This window comes from Trichoderma harzianum (assembly GCF_003025095.1).
Source record: "Trichoderma harzianum CBS 226.95 unplaced genomic scaffold M431scaffold_18, whole genome shotgun sequence".
In the NCBI taxonomy this organism is placed as follows: domain Eukaryota; kingdom Fungi; phylum Ascomycota; class Sordariomycetes; order Hypocreales; family Hypocreaceae; genus Trichoderma; species Trichoderma harzianum.
In genome coordinates this window covers 331,427-346,652 of record NW_020209266.1, presented here as the reverse complement: position 1 = coordinate 346,652, position 15,226 = coordinate 331,427, and the positions used below count along the sequence as shown (strand labels likewise).

Genomic DNA, 15,226 nt, shown 5'->3' with positions numbered 1-15,226 from the left:
GTCCGATACCCTCTTGATCCTCCGGGACTTTGGTCCCCCACTGGTCGGTCTAATGGCAAACCAGATCCGCTAATTAGGTTCCCACAGATATTCTCCTCCAACCCCATAGCTTTATACCGGTTAAAGCAAGTCAAAAGAGAAGACAATCCACGCAGTATTTACCAGTCAATCTAGCAGAGCCAGTTACATTAACTATATTGATATCGACCTCGCTACATCATCGCAATTGTATATTTGTACAAAACACAGCTGTATTCGGTAGATTAGCCTAGACAAATTAGATAGCAATGAAGTCCGCGGGCGAACATACAAGCTTTGCGCCTTTTTACTTTACTCTAACACCCCTGCTAGAAAGACAACCCGGTTGATATTGTATAGGCTGCTATTTACAGACTATCTAACGTCTGTTGGTTCCCCCATGTTCTTCCCCCCCGAAGTTGGATCCAACAACTCTGCACTATACAAACATACGATGTAAGTTTGCCGTTTCCAGTGAGTTCATTGACCCATATGAAGAGAAAGACGGCTCTGGTGGCGACCTTTACTTACCACAAGTGGCAGGAGAGCCGTAGCAAGAACCCGAGTGTGGTATGTAACGTCGAAGACTTTTGGTTTTCTTGCCCGACCAACAGCAGCTGAATGTGAATTTGATAGCAGATGTGGCCAACAGGATGGATATCTCCGTCGCTTGATTCAGGAGAAAGGTTCTATCGTGGAGTGCTTCACGCTCTAGACCCGACGACGCCTCAGCACATCTCTTCGGACTGTCGCGACTTTTTTTTCTATCTCCACGGACCTCTAATCCGCGTGCGGCATATACTCCGTGCTATAGGAATCATGGCATGACATAGTATACTGCGCGCTGCGATGGATGCAACTTCCAGCCTCAACCGTGTCAAGACTCTCCAGGTGCGCTCTGGGTACAAAAGGGCCGTCTGCCATGCCCTTTTCCTTCGACGAGACAAGGCATTGCATCCTCTTCTCAACAGTCGTCTTCAGCATCACTCTGGTAACTTCTGAGTTGCTCTAAATCGTCATCTGTCCTTGAACAAGCATCAGCAATCATGATGGCGCCAACTCCCCTCAAGGCTGGCCTCCTCCTCCTCTCTCAGCTACACCTGACTCGGGCCATGATACTGGCCCCCCGTCAACAGGTCACTTGTAGCTTTGCAACCGCCGCCAGTTCTGGAGATACCTGTGACTCCTTTGCTTCTGAATGGGGCTTGACCGAGCAGACTTTTGAGTCTCTTAACCCTGGCGTCTCCTGCCCTAACCTCGTGGCCGGTCAGAACTATTGCGTGGTCGGCACAGTTTCATCTTCGCCGCCCTCGAGCTCCTCGTCTCAGTCGAGCACGAGCTCTTCGTCTTCGGCTCTGCCGGCCAAAACCTCCTCCACTCTCGTCACCTCCACGCGTGTGTCGACCACGTCGTCATCAACGACTTCAGACCAGCCGCAGCAGACGGGTACCGCCGCCAATTGTAACAAGTTTTACCTAGTTCAACCCGGTGACTCGTGCCCTGCTATTGAAAGCGAGTTTGGCATCAGTATGAGCCAATTCATTACCTGGAACCCATCGGTTAACACAGGTATGTCCCATTCTATGTTCTGATCAACTGTGCTCGCCAGGATGAAAAAAGAGGAGTAAGACACTGAGTTGCTAACACATTCTACAGGCTGTACAAACATCATCGCCGGCTACTACTACTGTGTCGGCGTCCCCGGCGCCTCCAAAGTGACCACCACCACCACGTCGACCAAAACCACCGGCAACGGCATCAGCACGCCCACTCCCATCCAGACCGGCATGACCACCAGCTGCAACAAGTTCTATCTTGTCCAGTCCGGCGACTCCTGTGCCGTCATCGCCACGACCTACAACGTCCCCCTCGCAACCTTTTACTCCTGGAATCCAGCTGTCGGCTCGTCCTGCGCGACCCTTGACGTCGGCTATTACGTCTGTGTCGACGCCATCGGCTACACGCCGCCGAAGACTACGACCACGACCACCAAGAAGACCTCGACAACCTCGTCGGGCAACGGCATCACGACGCCAACGCCCTTCGAAACGGGAATGGTGAACAACTGTAAAAAGTTCTACCTCGTCAAGTCGGGCGACTCATGCGCCACTATTGCTACCAGCCAAAAAACGACGGCTGCCAACATTGAGAAGTGGAATCCAGGCGTCGGATCTACCTGCACGACTCTGTGGCTAGGCGATTACATTTGCGTTGGCGTGTAAATACATGAGCTCGATTGTATAGTAGCAAGTAGTAGAGCGTATAGTTGTAGATTATATGAGTAATGGATAAGGATGATTTTACGAGAGTATGGGAATAGACAAAATTGCCGTGAAGTGTTAGCTACAATATATGAGTTTTTGAAGTTTCGTATAAAACGCCAACTGCTTTCTATAAAATGAATACAGTGAGCATGCTTTTTTAGGGTTGATAACCGGTAGCAAGTTCATATAGCATTATGTAGTGTAGTACTAATATTGCTTCAGTTGCAAACGAGCGCATACACGGCCATGAAAGTTTCGTTGGCAACGATGGCATGGGGATCCATTACCGGTCATACGGCTCTGGACCTCTCCTGGTTTTACAACACGGTTTCCCAGACAGAGAGGCGACCCAGAACACTTTTCAACCCCAAGAACTCGCAAAGAAATACACCGTTGTGACTCCCACACTGCGCGGATATCCACCCAATGATGTCCCACTAGAAAAGGAAGACTATGCTGCTACCGCCTATTTCGGACATGTTGGCGGTGATTAAAGCGGTTGGCAAAGGCTCCGCTGTCATTGTGGGACACGATGTTAGAGACGTTGTCGTACAAAAGTTTGCTTTGGCGCATTCGGACATGCTAATGGGCCTCGTTATGGTTAACACACCAATTATCCCAGTTTTCCTCCCCTTGACTGAGTTTGACAGCTACCAGCAACAGCTATCGGAATACACAATACCATACTATGCGTTCCTTCCAGGCCATCCAAAAAAAGTGTTTCCACCGTAGTGCAGCACATATTGAACGAAACATACCGCGATCAGATTGGAGACTACGTGCGCAAATTTCCTCTCTATGGGATGCTTGACTTTTACAACGAAAACTTTCCTGCGCCTCCATATGGACAGAACCTCAGTACTAAGGGCTTGGCTCAAACTGCCCCCAGCGCCATTATTTGAGGAGAGCTCGATCCATATTTTAGTCCGGCTATGCTCACAGGCCGCGAGGCTTGATTTGACTATGGAATTAGATTAGCGGTGATCCCAGGCGCCAGGCACTGGTTTTTCAGAGACAAGCCTACTCGGTTCAACGCGGAGCTAAAGTCTTTTCTCGAATTCCTTGAATAATAGGACTGGGTTCTAGAACCTCAATGGTTCATCAACAGTAGAGATATTATTTCTCAGGGACAAGAATGCGATGTCGCTCACGCTACTATGGCAATGAACAGTCGTATAATACTTCGGGATACATGGGTTAATAATTAAATCGTTATTTGCATCCTATGCAAATCGCTTTGATCTAAAATAGTATGTATCGTGCATGTGTCCGTAGATCAAGCTTATAATTGCGACTAACAACTTGGCGCACTTTGAAGATGGGAACACAGCTAATCAACAATTACAAACCCATTTCGTCTCATAACATTTACAGAAATTCCTCTCGATAGCCGCGTACAAAATCACTCATTTCTACTTCACTTGAGATGTTACACACTTTACTATAATGCTCTAGCTCTACAATACAACTGCTCTTCGAGATGCTCTTTTAGGCGCCTGCTCCGGACATTATCGGTACTTTTTAAATCGGCTGCAGCCACGTCCAGCCAATGAGCCACGGGCATTGAATGATATGCTTAGATTAGTGGTCGAATCAAAGAGCTGAACCAAACGATAGGGAAACAGACCAGCTAAATTTTCATTATGATCGCTCTGGCTAGCCTGGATGCGGAAGCTCGAAATGCTAACGTATGGAGAACGGCCGCTGAACTTTTGGCAGGTCGTCGGTGTCGCAATGCAGCAATCAGCATTGAATACTAGTCAGTGCAGTCTCAGAAAGCGTTTCAGCTCTACAATATATAAGAGGGGTAATGCTGCTGATGTTGAGAAATATCTCAGGTTGAGCAAAACTACTTCTTGTCAAACTCATCTATATTGTGAGTTAAAATGGCGTTGCGACATCTCGTCTTTGGAGCCGCTTGGGCCGCCGGATCTGCGTCGGCAGCCTCAGTAACATGCGCATCTAATTTGCCGCTGAGTTGCCAGAATACCACCGCCGTCAGCAATACTTGCTGCTTCAACTATCCAGGCGGCCAGCTTCTTCAGACACAATTTTGGGACACCAACCCATCCACGGGCCCTAGCAACTCATGGACTGTCCATGGCCTATGGTAAGACGCTTCCAAGTTATTTTAGCACGATTGATGCGCCCGTTGGCTGTTTCACTAACCGTTCAATTAGGCCAGACAACTGTGATGGAACCTTTCAGCAGAACTGCGACTCATCAAGAGCGTATACCAACATCTCCGCAATTCTAGCAAAATCAGCGCCTTCTACACTTTCTTTTATGCAGACATATTGGAAAGATATTTCGGGCAATGACGAGAGCTTTTGGGAGCACGAATTTGGCAAGCACGCTACATGCATCAGCACGCTTGATCCGGATTGCTACACCAACTATCAGCCAACCCAGGAAGTTGGGGACTTCTTCACGCGAACCGTGAGCTTGTTTCAAAGCCTTCCTTCGTATGACTGGCTTGCTGCAGCTGGCATTGTTCCTTCAAAAACTGCCACATACACTTTGGCTGCTATCCAGGCTGCTCTCACTGCACACCACGGTCACAACGTCGTCATTAATTGCGATAATGGCGAGCTCAATGAGCTGTGGTATCAGTTTAACGTCCGTGGATCTGTTCAAACCGGCACATTTACTCCTGTTGACCCCGTTGGCTCTGGGTCTACTTGCCCCAAGACGGGCATCAAATATCTGCCAAAGTCTGGTAGCCCTGCGCCTACAACGACTCTCAAGACAACTTCCAAAGCAGCGTCAAGCACTAAAAGCTCTGGCGCAGGATCCACCCCTCCACCAGGAGGAGTTCTGTCAGGCAAAGGATTCCTATATATCGATACCTCCAGCACAACGAGCGATGGCTTCCTCGTTAGCAGCGGAGCCTGGTATCGCGCTGGCGGTACTCCTGCCACATACACTGCCACTCCGAACGGTTCTACCTTTACACTCAGCTCAAGCAAGGGAAAGTGCGCTATCCTGAGCGACTCTTCCTTAAGCTGCAGTAGCTCTGTCTCTACTGCCAGCAGCTTTGGCTACGATGGCACCCACTTGACTTACCAGGGATCGGCCAAATTTTATGCAGCTGCAACTCCAAGCGGACAAGATCAAGGCACTGTCTTCGCAAGCAGTCACGCTGTTTCTGTGGCAATTGCATGGAATGCCCAATAAAGATTTTGAGACAGTTGCCCAGTACGGCGTATATCATGTAACGATCAAAAAAATAAATGGGTGCGTGACCGGATGATGGGTTAGGAGATAAAACACAGTCCTATTATAGGCACACCGGCCTTAGTCTTCTGAATGATGTTTAGCATCTGGAATGAATCATTATCAGGATGCTTGTCTAATGAGGTATCCATAATAAAAGACTCCTTTTCAACTGACGCGCCTTGCAACTGGTTTGCCCTCTTTTTAGTTTATTCTTGCTATCAGTTTGTCGCATACGACCATAGGTAGAGGAGAATTCGGGGTCTCGTTTGCTCCCCCATAGACAAGCTTCTAACCGGCAGATTAGTAGTTGAGTGGGTGACCATCAGCGAACACCGGCTGTGGTATGTTGTTTCTTTTTTGCATTTTTTGCCATTGAATTGCCGTTGTTGTGCGTTATTCTATCATTTGTAGTTAGGTGCTGCAATGCGGGTGAGACGGGCGCCCTCACGACCAATTTCGTAGACCATACTCAATAAGCTCCGCAGGATAAAGTAACATTCCAATATCTCTTAAACTATAAAACAAAAACTCAAGGTGTCCCTTTCAGTTCCTTTACAGTCAATAAAGTGTTTTATTATACATCTTAGAGTCAAAGAGTTGGCCACTCCCTCATGAGTCATTTACATGCAAAACTACATAAACCATCTTTTACAAAACAACAAGCTATATTAAGAATATATATTGTAATCCGCAGTGAATACCTGCAGCATATATTTAGAAAGAATAATATCCCATTTATTTTGTTTGGTGCTATTTTTCTTTTGGATACGTTCCCGAATAGATTCCGACTTCAACGCAGACTCAATAACTTCCATTTTCAGCATCTTTTGTTCCATTTTAACAGTTCTAAAACAAAGCCTTACCTGCATAAATCATTTTAGGCAGTTTGTCCAAAGAAGCCAATAAGACCGAGTCAAAGCAACTCCAGCGGTATCGGCGCCACAATATACGGTACCTTATATGGCCAGCCTTGCTCCTAGTACAACTAATCAATATACCTGGGTATTGTATCTTCAATCCTTCGTAAGCCACTCAAGCTCAGGGAACCCAATAGCTGTCCTCCTTCTGCAAATCTATATCAATAGCCCCACACTCATCCTGTTACTCACATATGAGCGACAGAATCTGCATGCCAGGTGCCATTACACCATTGGCTCTGAAGGATTGGTTGCTGCATATCACCGAACTCGAGCATACGTGTACCTATCAGATAGCAGTTATGATGTGTTTATTTATACACTCCACTTTGTATTTTGTTTGTAAGCTATTTGAATCGACTTCTACTGGCACAAGTACATGTACCTACTTTCAATGATTGTTATATCACGCTATAAATATATGTAGCCGCACATCTCCATTGATAATAGTTCAGCCCTTTCAAATACTTCAAACACACATCGTCCGTTAGCAATTACAACCCCTCGTCCTTTTGCCAAAATGATGGCGCTATCAGTCCGGGATTTCTACATAGGAATCATTTGCGCCTTGCCGCGAGAATTCGATGCTGTGACCTGCATGCTTGATACCGAATACAAGCCTCCTTTTGATCGACTGCCCCAGAGTGAAAATACTGCATATGTTTTCCGATACGGCCGCATGAGCGATCACAATGTTGCCATTGTATGTCTACCTTCGGGGAAAACTGGCACCATCTCGTCTGCCACAGTTTCCGTCAAGTTGATGGCCAATTTTCCGAACATCAAGTATGGCCTGATGGTTGGAATTGGCGGTGGAAGCCCTGGCCCAAGCCCAGAGAATGATATCCGACTAGGAGATATCGTGGTGAGCCAGCCAGGTGACAGATACGGGGGCGTAGTGCAATACGATTTTGGGAAACCCATTGCACAAGGAAAGTTTGTTAGGCATGGGGGAATCTTGAATAAGCCTCCTGATTATCTGCTGGGCGTCGCGGCGGAGCTCCTGACAAAAACACGTCCAAGGCAAGGCGAGAATCATGGACAACTTTCGTGATATGATTGCTCGCGATTCAAACAGGACTGAGTATTTTATGGCGCCCGATATTGGCACGGATGTCTTGTACGAAGCAACATATCAACATCTTGAAGGGCAGCAGACTTGCGAACAATGTGACGCGACAAAGGCGAGAATGCGACCAGAGCGAGCCCTTGAAGGCCCACTCATCCATCATGGACTGATCGCATCTGGAAACCAGGTGATGCGTGACGGAGTGACTCGAGATGCACTACGTGATGAATTGGGCGTAATGTGCTTCGAAATGGAGGGTGCAGGACTGATGGACAATCTCCCGTCGCTGGTAATCCGAGGCATCTGCGACTACGCCGATACAAGGCATGGCAAAATTATGCCGCTGCAATGGCGGCGGCATATGTTAAATCTTTTCTGCAATGCCTCCCTCCAGAAAAGGGTGAGTAAAGTTCCCGAAAACAGCGTGAGAATTAGCCTTCCATCTAACTACCATCTTAGGGCTCACTGACAATGACATCGAATCAGCCCACAGGTGGCTCTCAAAACACCCTGAAGGAGAGATTCACAAAGATAATTTGAGTAAACGACAAGATGGAACCAATCTTTCGTTCATTGAAAGCCGCAAGTTCAATGAGTGGCTCAATTCGTCGGAGAAAAGCTTCCTGTGGGTTAGAGGAATCCGTAAGTCGAGCGAAAAATCCCTGGTAAAATTGTTATCAGTGTATAATTATGGCTTACAATACCGAAGCGGGTGCTGGGAAGGCGATTATTGCGTAAGTAAACTCGTTATCTCATGAAAATGTGTGAGAAGTCATCACTTATGTCCATCTAGCTCTACGGTAATAGATACACTTCAAGCCCATGTCCAGACGCGAAACATTGCATTGGCCTTCTTCTATTGCACATTTACGAACAGCGAAACGACAGACTATCAGACAATTCTAGGAAGCTTAGTATCCCAGGTTTGTTATAGGAGCCGGTCTGCGCTCCAGTCCCTGATTGATCATCAAAGAGCGAATCTAAGGTACAACGTGGCACAACAATTGCCTCCTCCCAAACTAGAGGCTCTCAAGGATATTCTACAAAGAGGCCTCGACGATCTTGATAGCATATTCCTTGTCATTGATGCTCTCGACGAATGCAGCGACCGTTCATCCATTACGAAGGAACTTCGTGGTATATTTGACAATACAAAGGGCAATCTGAAGATCCTTGCGACTAGTAGAAGTGAAGGTGCCATTGAAAGACATTTCAAAGGACAACCAGATATATGGCTCACAGAGCACACACATAACGATGTGAAAATCTTCGTTGACAGTCGCGTGGCCTCCATGAGGAACGATACAGAAAAGGAAGATATATCTGACAGGATGCTGCACCGAGTCCAGAAAACTATCCCGCGTATTGCCGGCAATATGTAAGTGTAAAATCTTTGGGCTGGTTAGTTACAAATCAATGTGCTGATGATACTACAAGGTTTTTGCTAGCCCGATATCAAATGGAGATAATAGAGGAATGTGACTGTGACGACGATCTCGAAGAGATTTTGGAAGACCTACCTGGAGACATCGATAAAATGTATGTCCGCATTCTAGAAAAGCTTGCGGATATGGTCCGGAATAACAAAGTCCGGAGAAAACGACAGCGCGCAATAATACGGTGGCTCGTTGCTGCAAAGCGCCCCCTCAAGCTAGATGAGTTGGCGGAAGCTGTAACTATTGGTCGAGGCCAGCAAGAGCTTCGAAAAACAGGAGTGGTACACGGAAAACCCCTGATCGACATTTGCGGACCAGTGGTGTACGTCAACGAAACAACAAAAGAAGTCACCCTCTGCCATTTCTCGTTGAAAGAGTTTCTGATCAAGGATCGATTTACTGAAGCCATCAGTAATCCAAGTCATTCTAAGTTACTATCCTACCGTGTAGACCTTCAAAAAGTTCATGAAAAGCTTGCCAGAAACTGCTTAATCTATCTTTCGTTCGAAATATTCAAGACGCCTTACGTCGACGAGGACGATCTAAACCGGTGTCGACAAGAAAACCACTTTCTTGACTATGCAGCATATCACGTTGGTGATCACTGCAGGGAACTATCAATTTGCAGCGACTCTCTAGTGGCCTACTTGGATTGCTTTTTTCTTCCCGAGCCACAACTTTCGTCTATACAGAGTTCTGAATTGACAAGTAGAGTCAATGGGTATAGAGCACTGACTACAGTCAGCGTTCTCTGTCCTCCAGTAGGAGATGAATATTGCGGCTGTTATACCAGCGACATCCATGGAGAGTTCCGCGGATGGCAGTCAATAAATGGGATTGACCTTGCTCAGCCTAGCGACGAAGATGGTGAGAGACTCGTCAAGATGTGCATGGAACACCAAGAGCAAAACTTTGCTTCGCATCCCAGCTGCAGGTCTTGGCTACAGCTCTATCGCATTCTGGCACCGGGAACGAGGAAGGATCACCATGGCAATATAACTCCTCTCTACTTTGCCGCCCTTTTCAATTGGCGCGCCGGGGTTGAAGTTTATCTAGAGCGAATCCAAGGCCGGTTGACGACGAGTGATCTGAATCATGCCTTGAGAGGCGCTGCTATCGGAGGCTCAGACAAAGACGAAGATAAAGATAACAATACTTGTGCTGAGCTGATCAGAATCCTTATCCAGGCGGGTGCAGAGGTAAATTCACATGTGCCAGATCTTGGCAGTGCCTTGCAATCAGCTGCATTTTGCTCTAATCTGGAAGCAACCGATGCGCTATTTCGACACGGAGCAAGATTAGAGGATGATGAGAAGAACATTTATCGACCTGGTGGAACAGCTGGAGGAGCACTAGAGTCAGCAGCCATGGCTGGCGACCAAGAGTTGATTAAGATGTTGATCGCCAATGGAGCCAATGTGAACCGCGTCGGTGCGTGGAATGGGACTGCGCTCAACGTCTCCGTCCGCCATGTAGATATCGAGCTTATATCATACCTTTTGGATCTCGGTGCAGACCCAGCCATTTATGCCGGGTACAATACCAGCACACTCCATCAACTTGCCGGCGGCTGGGTACCGGATTCTGCTAAAGCATCAGCCATACTCCAGTTGGTCTTGGAGCGTTGCGGCGCCGGTGCAAATCTCAATCCTTATCCTTACGGAACTCCTTTACAGCAAGCTTGCTTCGCTGGCCAAAGAGACAAAATCCACATCCTATTGTCGGCAGGCGCAGATATTCATGCTGAAAGCGGCCAGTTTGGAGACGCAATCCAAACGGCCTCGATGCATGGAAACGGTGAGATTGTGACAGATTTACTTGACAAGGGCGCCAACCCGGATTCAGATGCAAGACTCCTGGAATCCAGATGGAATGTCAACTTTGAAGCGCCATTTTATGGAAGAATTACCGTCCTCCAAGGCGGACAGGGATTGGTTGATCACTGGTTTGATGCTGGTCCCTCTTCCTTTGACGTTGCACTGCCTCGGTTTGGATTCTACGCTCCTGCTCTTCAGGCGGCTGTTCGATGGCGTTCGGACCATTGGAATAAGATCATCTTGCTGCTCGAGAATGAACCAACGCACCAAGAAGGCCACGATGGAAGCCCTCTTCAAGCAGCCGCCTTGTTTGGGGAATTACAGAACGTCAATGCGCTTCTTGGGGGCTCGGAGTTACGCGCAGATCCTAATCATGCCTCCGGTGGCATCTTCAACACCGCGTTGCAAGCAGCATCGTACAACGGGCATGAAAAGATTGTCAACACGCTTTTACACCACGGCAGTGAGATCAACCAGGGTGGAGGCTTATACGGGTGCGCCCTATTGGCTGCGGCGGCGGCTGGACACGAAGACATCTGTCGTCTTTTGATCGAGAGTGGCGCGGATCAAGACCAGCTGGATACTCATGGGTGGTCTTACTCCGACTGGCGTCTTCAACGGGCCAGAGCCTCTGTACGGACTGGAGGAAGCTCTACTGGAGCCCTTGGACCCACCGAATTTGGTGATGGGACCTTCAAGTCACCACAGTTGAAATTGGGCGAGAACCGCATAGAAGTTGAATTTCAGGGCGTGCCATGCTGCACATCGGTGGAGTTTCTGTTTGGTTGGCTAACTGCCGGTCGTAAGTGCATGTGTTCGTACGAAATTCTTCAATTTTGTAATAATTAGCTGCGACTAGGTCCATGGATGATGGCATACGCTTTATCAGCCCCTTCCAGTATTGCGGCCTCACTGCTGGCGAATCACCCATTTCCACCATGTCAAAGCTCTTATTTCGAGTTTACGGTTGCTTCAGCCGGAGATGAAGGGTAAGTACCTATTCCCATCGGACTGTCTCCCTCCTCTTTTTCCACTATCTTGTTCAGCCTGTTAACTTGGAAATCGAAGCATTATTTCTATCGGCGTTGGCGACGAGCTTATGCCTCGCTTTGAGCTGCCTGGTCGATTTCCCCGGTCCTGGGGCTATGAGGGATCGACGGGGAAATGCACTGGCGAGAGGAAAGATTTGGCGACCTTTGACAGATTTTTATGACTTTTTTCGCGATTTTTCGCGATTTTAGACCCCTGTTTAGACCCCTGTCTGGGCCTCTGTCTAGACCCCTGTCTGGACCCCTGTCTACACTTAGTTATCTTATCTTATCTTATTGATTATATAAGAAGTTTGGAACTACCCTTATCTTATCGTACTATAATTTTCAATACCCTAGAGTTATTTGAATTGTATCAAATCTATCAAATAATTGGTCTTGAAGATTTGATTGATTGATTGAGAATTTCGCGATGATTTGATTGATTGATTGATAGATTTGACAAATATATCTGATTTGACGGCAGCGCTGCCACCTCTATTTCACCAAAAAGGGTCTCAGGCAAGGTTAGTAGCTCTTGTTGCTCACATTAATTTGATTATATTGTTGACATATGTTTCACTTTAGAACTCGAAATCTCTGTTCCATCCGAATTACGGCTGTTTGCTGTAATAGGCATGTGTTCAGAGGGAGGAAGCGGCAAGGTTAATTTTGGGACATCACCTTTTATTTATCAATTGGATTAAAGCTGCAAGATGACTATGTACTTTCATTTCTCAATGTATACTAGAAATTAAAGTGCTTAACTGGTATAAATAAGCTTCCCTCTTATGTCTATACCTAGTAGGTACTTTATAGTACTCCTTAAACAGGAAGTAGCTTTAAGCAGGTATGATCATATATCAAATTAATGATTAACAACTGGCTATTTAAAAGTAATTAAAGAGCTAATTGAATGAAACTGGTATCCAGTCGTCTCTTTCTTCCTACTCAGGCCTGTCCACTTGTACCCGTAAGAATGAAGGTTATTCTCACAGTCCTTCTGAGACATCAATTGGCTGACTTGTACATACTTTTCACAAAGTATGCAGCTCTGTCGGTTCAGACCCTAACAATATCCAAGAGACAACCTTTCAACTGCTCCGAAAATTTCAAGCCTCTATGGATCAGAGCAGCCCGGATCGGAGCACAAACAAACTCCGCAGTCATTTCCAACAGCATTAAATGTCAGCTCCCCATAAGTCGAAACGTCATTGGGGTTAGGATAATAGAAGGGAGCACTTCCACAGATGCTGCACCCGTGGCCAACGACTAGTTCATTTGTTAGCACCTTGTCTACACAAGCTCGGCAAACCCAGTACAATCCAGGTCCTCTAGATATACATGGGTAGTTCATCACACAAGAGAACATGACTTACTGTCAGCGGCCAGTCTCTTCGCGTCGCTCCCCCAGCCTCCGCCAGTTCCTTGGAAGAATGCACAAATGCCGTTGGCGCAGGCGATTTGCTGTCCATTGTTGAACCAGGTACCATCGTTCGCTATGCAGCACTTGATTAGTACAGAACTAGCACTAGGATCACGAAGAACAAACCGCTGTTGATGAATCCCTGGAGCTCCTTTGCAATCCCACCGCCTGCAAAACTGCAACCAGCTGCGCCTTCGCAGTTGATGCCCTCTGCAGCGACGGATCCGATGCCAGCGAGGGCAGTCAGGATGGTGATAGCGGTGTTGGAATGCATGATACCGGTAATTGTATTAGTGCCTTTGATACTCTGAAGGGAAATTCAAAATAACAGAGACGAGCCTGTCTTATATATACATCTTGCTGTCTCTCCATAAACCGAATCGACAAGGTCCCTATACGACACTAGTGATGATATGGAACGTAATATGTTGTATATCGCAGGGCTCCTAGCCAATCACTTTGGCAGATACACCGCTTGACTTAGTATAAGCCGAGGGACCAAGGAACTTGAGAAGATGGTGGATGAGCTGGCACAACCACCTGGGGTAATATCTGGGCTATTATCTGGGTTATCATTTGGGCTATTATCTGACACAATCATTTAGGCCATTATCCGACATTATCATCCAGGCTGTGAACGGAGTCCGACGTCGAGCTCGTGTTTCCGGGGTCGTACACATTTGACATGGCCAGTCGATGACATATTGAAGACAGCATGCAGGAACTGAGATACAGTCGCGTTCTTTCCGAGTAGCTCTGTGTATGGTACCGCTTGTCTCGTATAGGATACTTCTCTCCTGCCAAAATCTATCCTCAAGTTACCATACAAAGAGCCATTTTCGATTTGCAAAGATCTTCTATGCGGTCTTCAAATTTTCCGCCGCTCTCGTCGTCCGCTAGACAGCAAGTGTAACAGAGAACACATTCTACTTTTCCCAAAACTATTGCGTATAGTTCCGGCCAAACGGCTACGGTACCATGACGTTGACTGAGAGAGATATTTTACGGAGGAGTTATATTCCAGCTGCTTACTTGCTGTACTCCGCTCTCGCTAAGGGAATTACAGCATACTACTCGTATTCCACAGACACTTCTCCGTACCTGGTCGCGAGGCTTACTGGTTAATTAACCAGTAAGACATAGACAAATCAAGAAAAAACTTGTATTTAAACCCTGTCGACCACATTCCAAATACGGTGTACAGGTATAGAATAGCGAGAGCAGGCGGTGAAGCTCTGATCTTATACTCTGGGTATCTCACATTTGCATTCACCAACTACAGCATACTAGTATTGATCAACTAAATACCAGCTTATCCCTCAAAACATAGATTAGCTAGAAACAGACGCTTCGCTTAAATAATGTTAGGATCTTTTAGTAATGCACCAGGATGAAGCAGTTCAGGATAGGGCGGGTAAGCTAGTTTAAACCAGGTACCCGCCGGCAAGCGGGTATCAGAATAGAGAGAAGAAGATGAATACGTGCGTACACTGGAGCAATACATACAACACTACGGAGTCCTGTGACGTTTATAGAGCAAAATAACTTGTTAGGTATGGAGCTAACAGTTCTGTTTTTTTATCGCTACAACTGCAATGCAAGGATGCCTTGTGTGCGTAGCGTCTGGGTTTGTGTGCTGATCGTCCGCCAAGCTCGGCTATTCCCCTCATGCAGCTTGATTAGGCTCGTTTGTAATTGGCTTAAGGGGGAATAAAGTTATGACATTCTCTTAGGTCTATTGAGTTAGGTTTGGAAACTAAGACTTATATTGCTGACGAGAAGTAGAGAGAGGCCGGGGGTGGAGTTTAGTCTAGTTATTATTTTTGCACCAAACAGCGCTTGAGTTTGGAGAGTCTGGCAACCACGATGCAAGGTCTCCTCGCAATGATTCCAGTATAGCCCAATGGTTACTGCATAATGGGTACTGCATAATGGTTACGGACTGTATCTTAAGTCCCGAAAACAACTAATCACAGCCGACAGTTCTTACCGTTTTTGGGTCACCCTATCGTTACAGGCCTGGCGTCTTCTA

At 46.8% G+C, this 15,226-nt stretch overlaps 4 protein-coding genes across 4 annotated transcripts; 3 read left to right on the top strand and 1 right to left on the bottom strand.

The window, feature by feature from the left end:
- Positions 1-894: 894 nt before the first annotated feature.
- M431DRAFT_543143 (carbohydrate-binding module family 50 protein) lies at positions 895-2,240 on the top strand (the record flags this gene model as incomplete). Its single annotated transcript, XM_024921143.1, has 2 exons — positions 895-1,587; positions 1,675-2,240. The coding sequence occupies exons 1-2, from the start codon at positions 1,065-1,067 to the stop codon at positions 2,238-2,240; spliced, it is 1,089 nt and encodes a 362-aa protein (XP_024769162.1). The 5' UTR covers positions 895-1,064.
- A 1,922-nt stretch (positions 2,241-4,162) lies between these two features.
- On the top strand, positions 4,163-5,663 carry M431DRAFT_153694 (hypothetical protein). Its single transcript, XM_024912889.1, has 2 exons — positions 4,163-4,392; positions 4,463-5,663. The coding sequence occupies exons 1-2, from the start codon at positions 4,169-4,171 to the stop codon at positions 5,457-5,459; spliced, it is 1,221 nt and encodes a 406-aa protein (XP_024769161.1). The 5' UTR covers positions 4,163-4,168; the 3' UTR covers positions 5,460-5,663.
- Positions 5,664-6,938: 1,275 nt separating this feature from the next.
- Positions 6,939-11,953, top strand: M431DRAFT_10062 (hypothetical protein; the record flags this gene model as incomplete). The annotated part of the gene is made up of 8 exons (XM_024911233.1): positions 6,939-7,296; positions 7,442-7,891; positions 7,947-8,129; positions 8,197-8,221; positions 8,281-8,865; positions 8,925-11,542; positions 11,600-11,729; positions 11,809-11,953. The coding sequence occupies 8 exons, from the start codon at positions 6,939-6,941 to the stop codon at positions 11,951-11,953; spliced, it is 4,494 nt and encodes a 1,497-aa protein (XP_024769160.1).
- A 935-nt stretch (positions 11,954-12,888) lies between these two features.
- M431DRAFT_10061 (hypothetical protein) lies at positions 12,889-13,468 on the bottom strand (the record flags this gene model as incomplete). Its single annotated transcript, XM_024911230.1, has 3 exons — positions 12,889-13,040; positions 13,148-13,267; positions 13,321-13,468. The coding sequence occupies 3 exons, from the start codon at positions 13,466-13,468 to the stop codon at positions 12,889-12,891; spliced, it is 420 nt and encodes a 139-aa protein (XP_024769159.1).
- Between the last annotated feature and the right edge of the window lie 1,758 nt (positions 13,469-15,226).

Bases quoted from the DNA above. Each gene is read 5' to 3' on its own strand.
- M431DRAFT_153694 (XM_024912889.1), top strand. From the start codon at position 4,169: ATGGCGTTGCGACATCTCGTCTTTGGAGCCGCTTGGGCCGCCGGATCT. The intron at 4,393-4,462 runs GTAAGACGCTTC...CCGTTCAATTAG, and splicing joins TGGACTGTCCATGGCCTATG to GCCAGACAACTGTGATGGAA.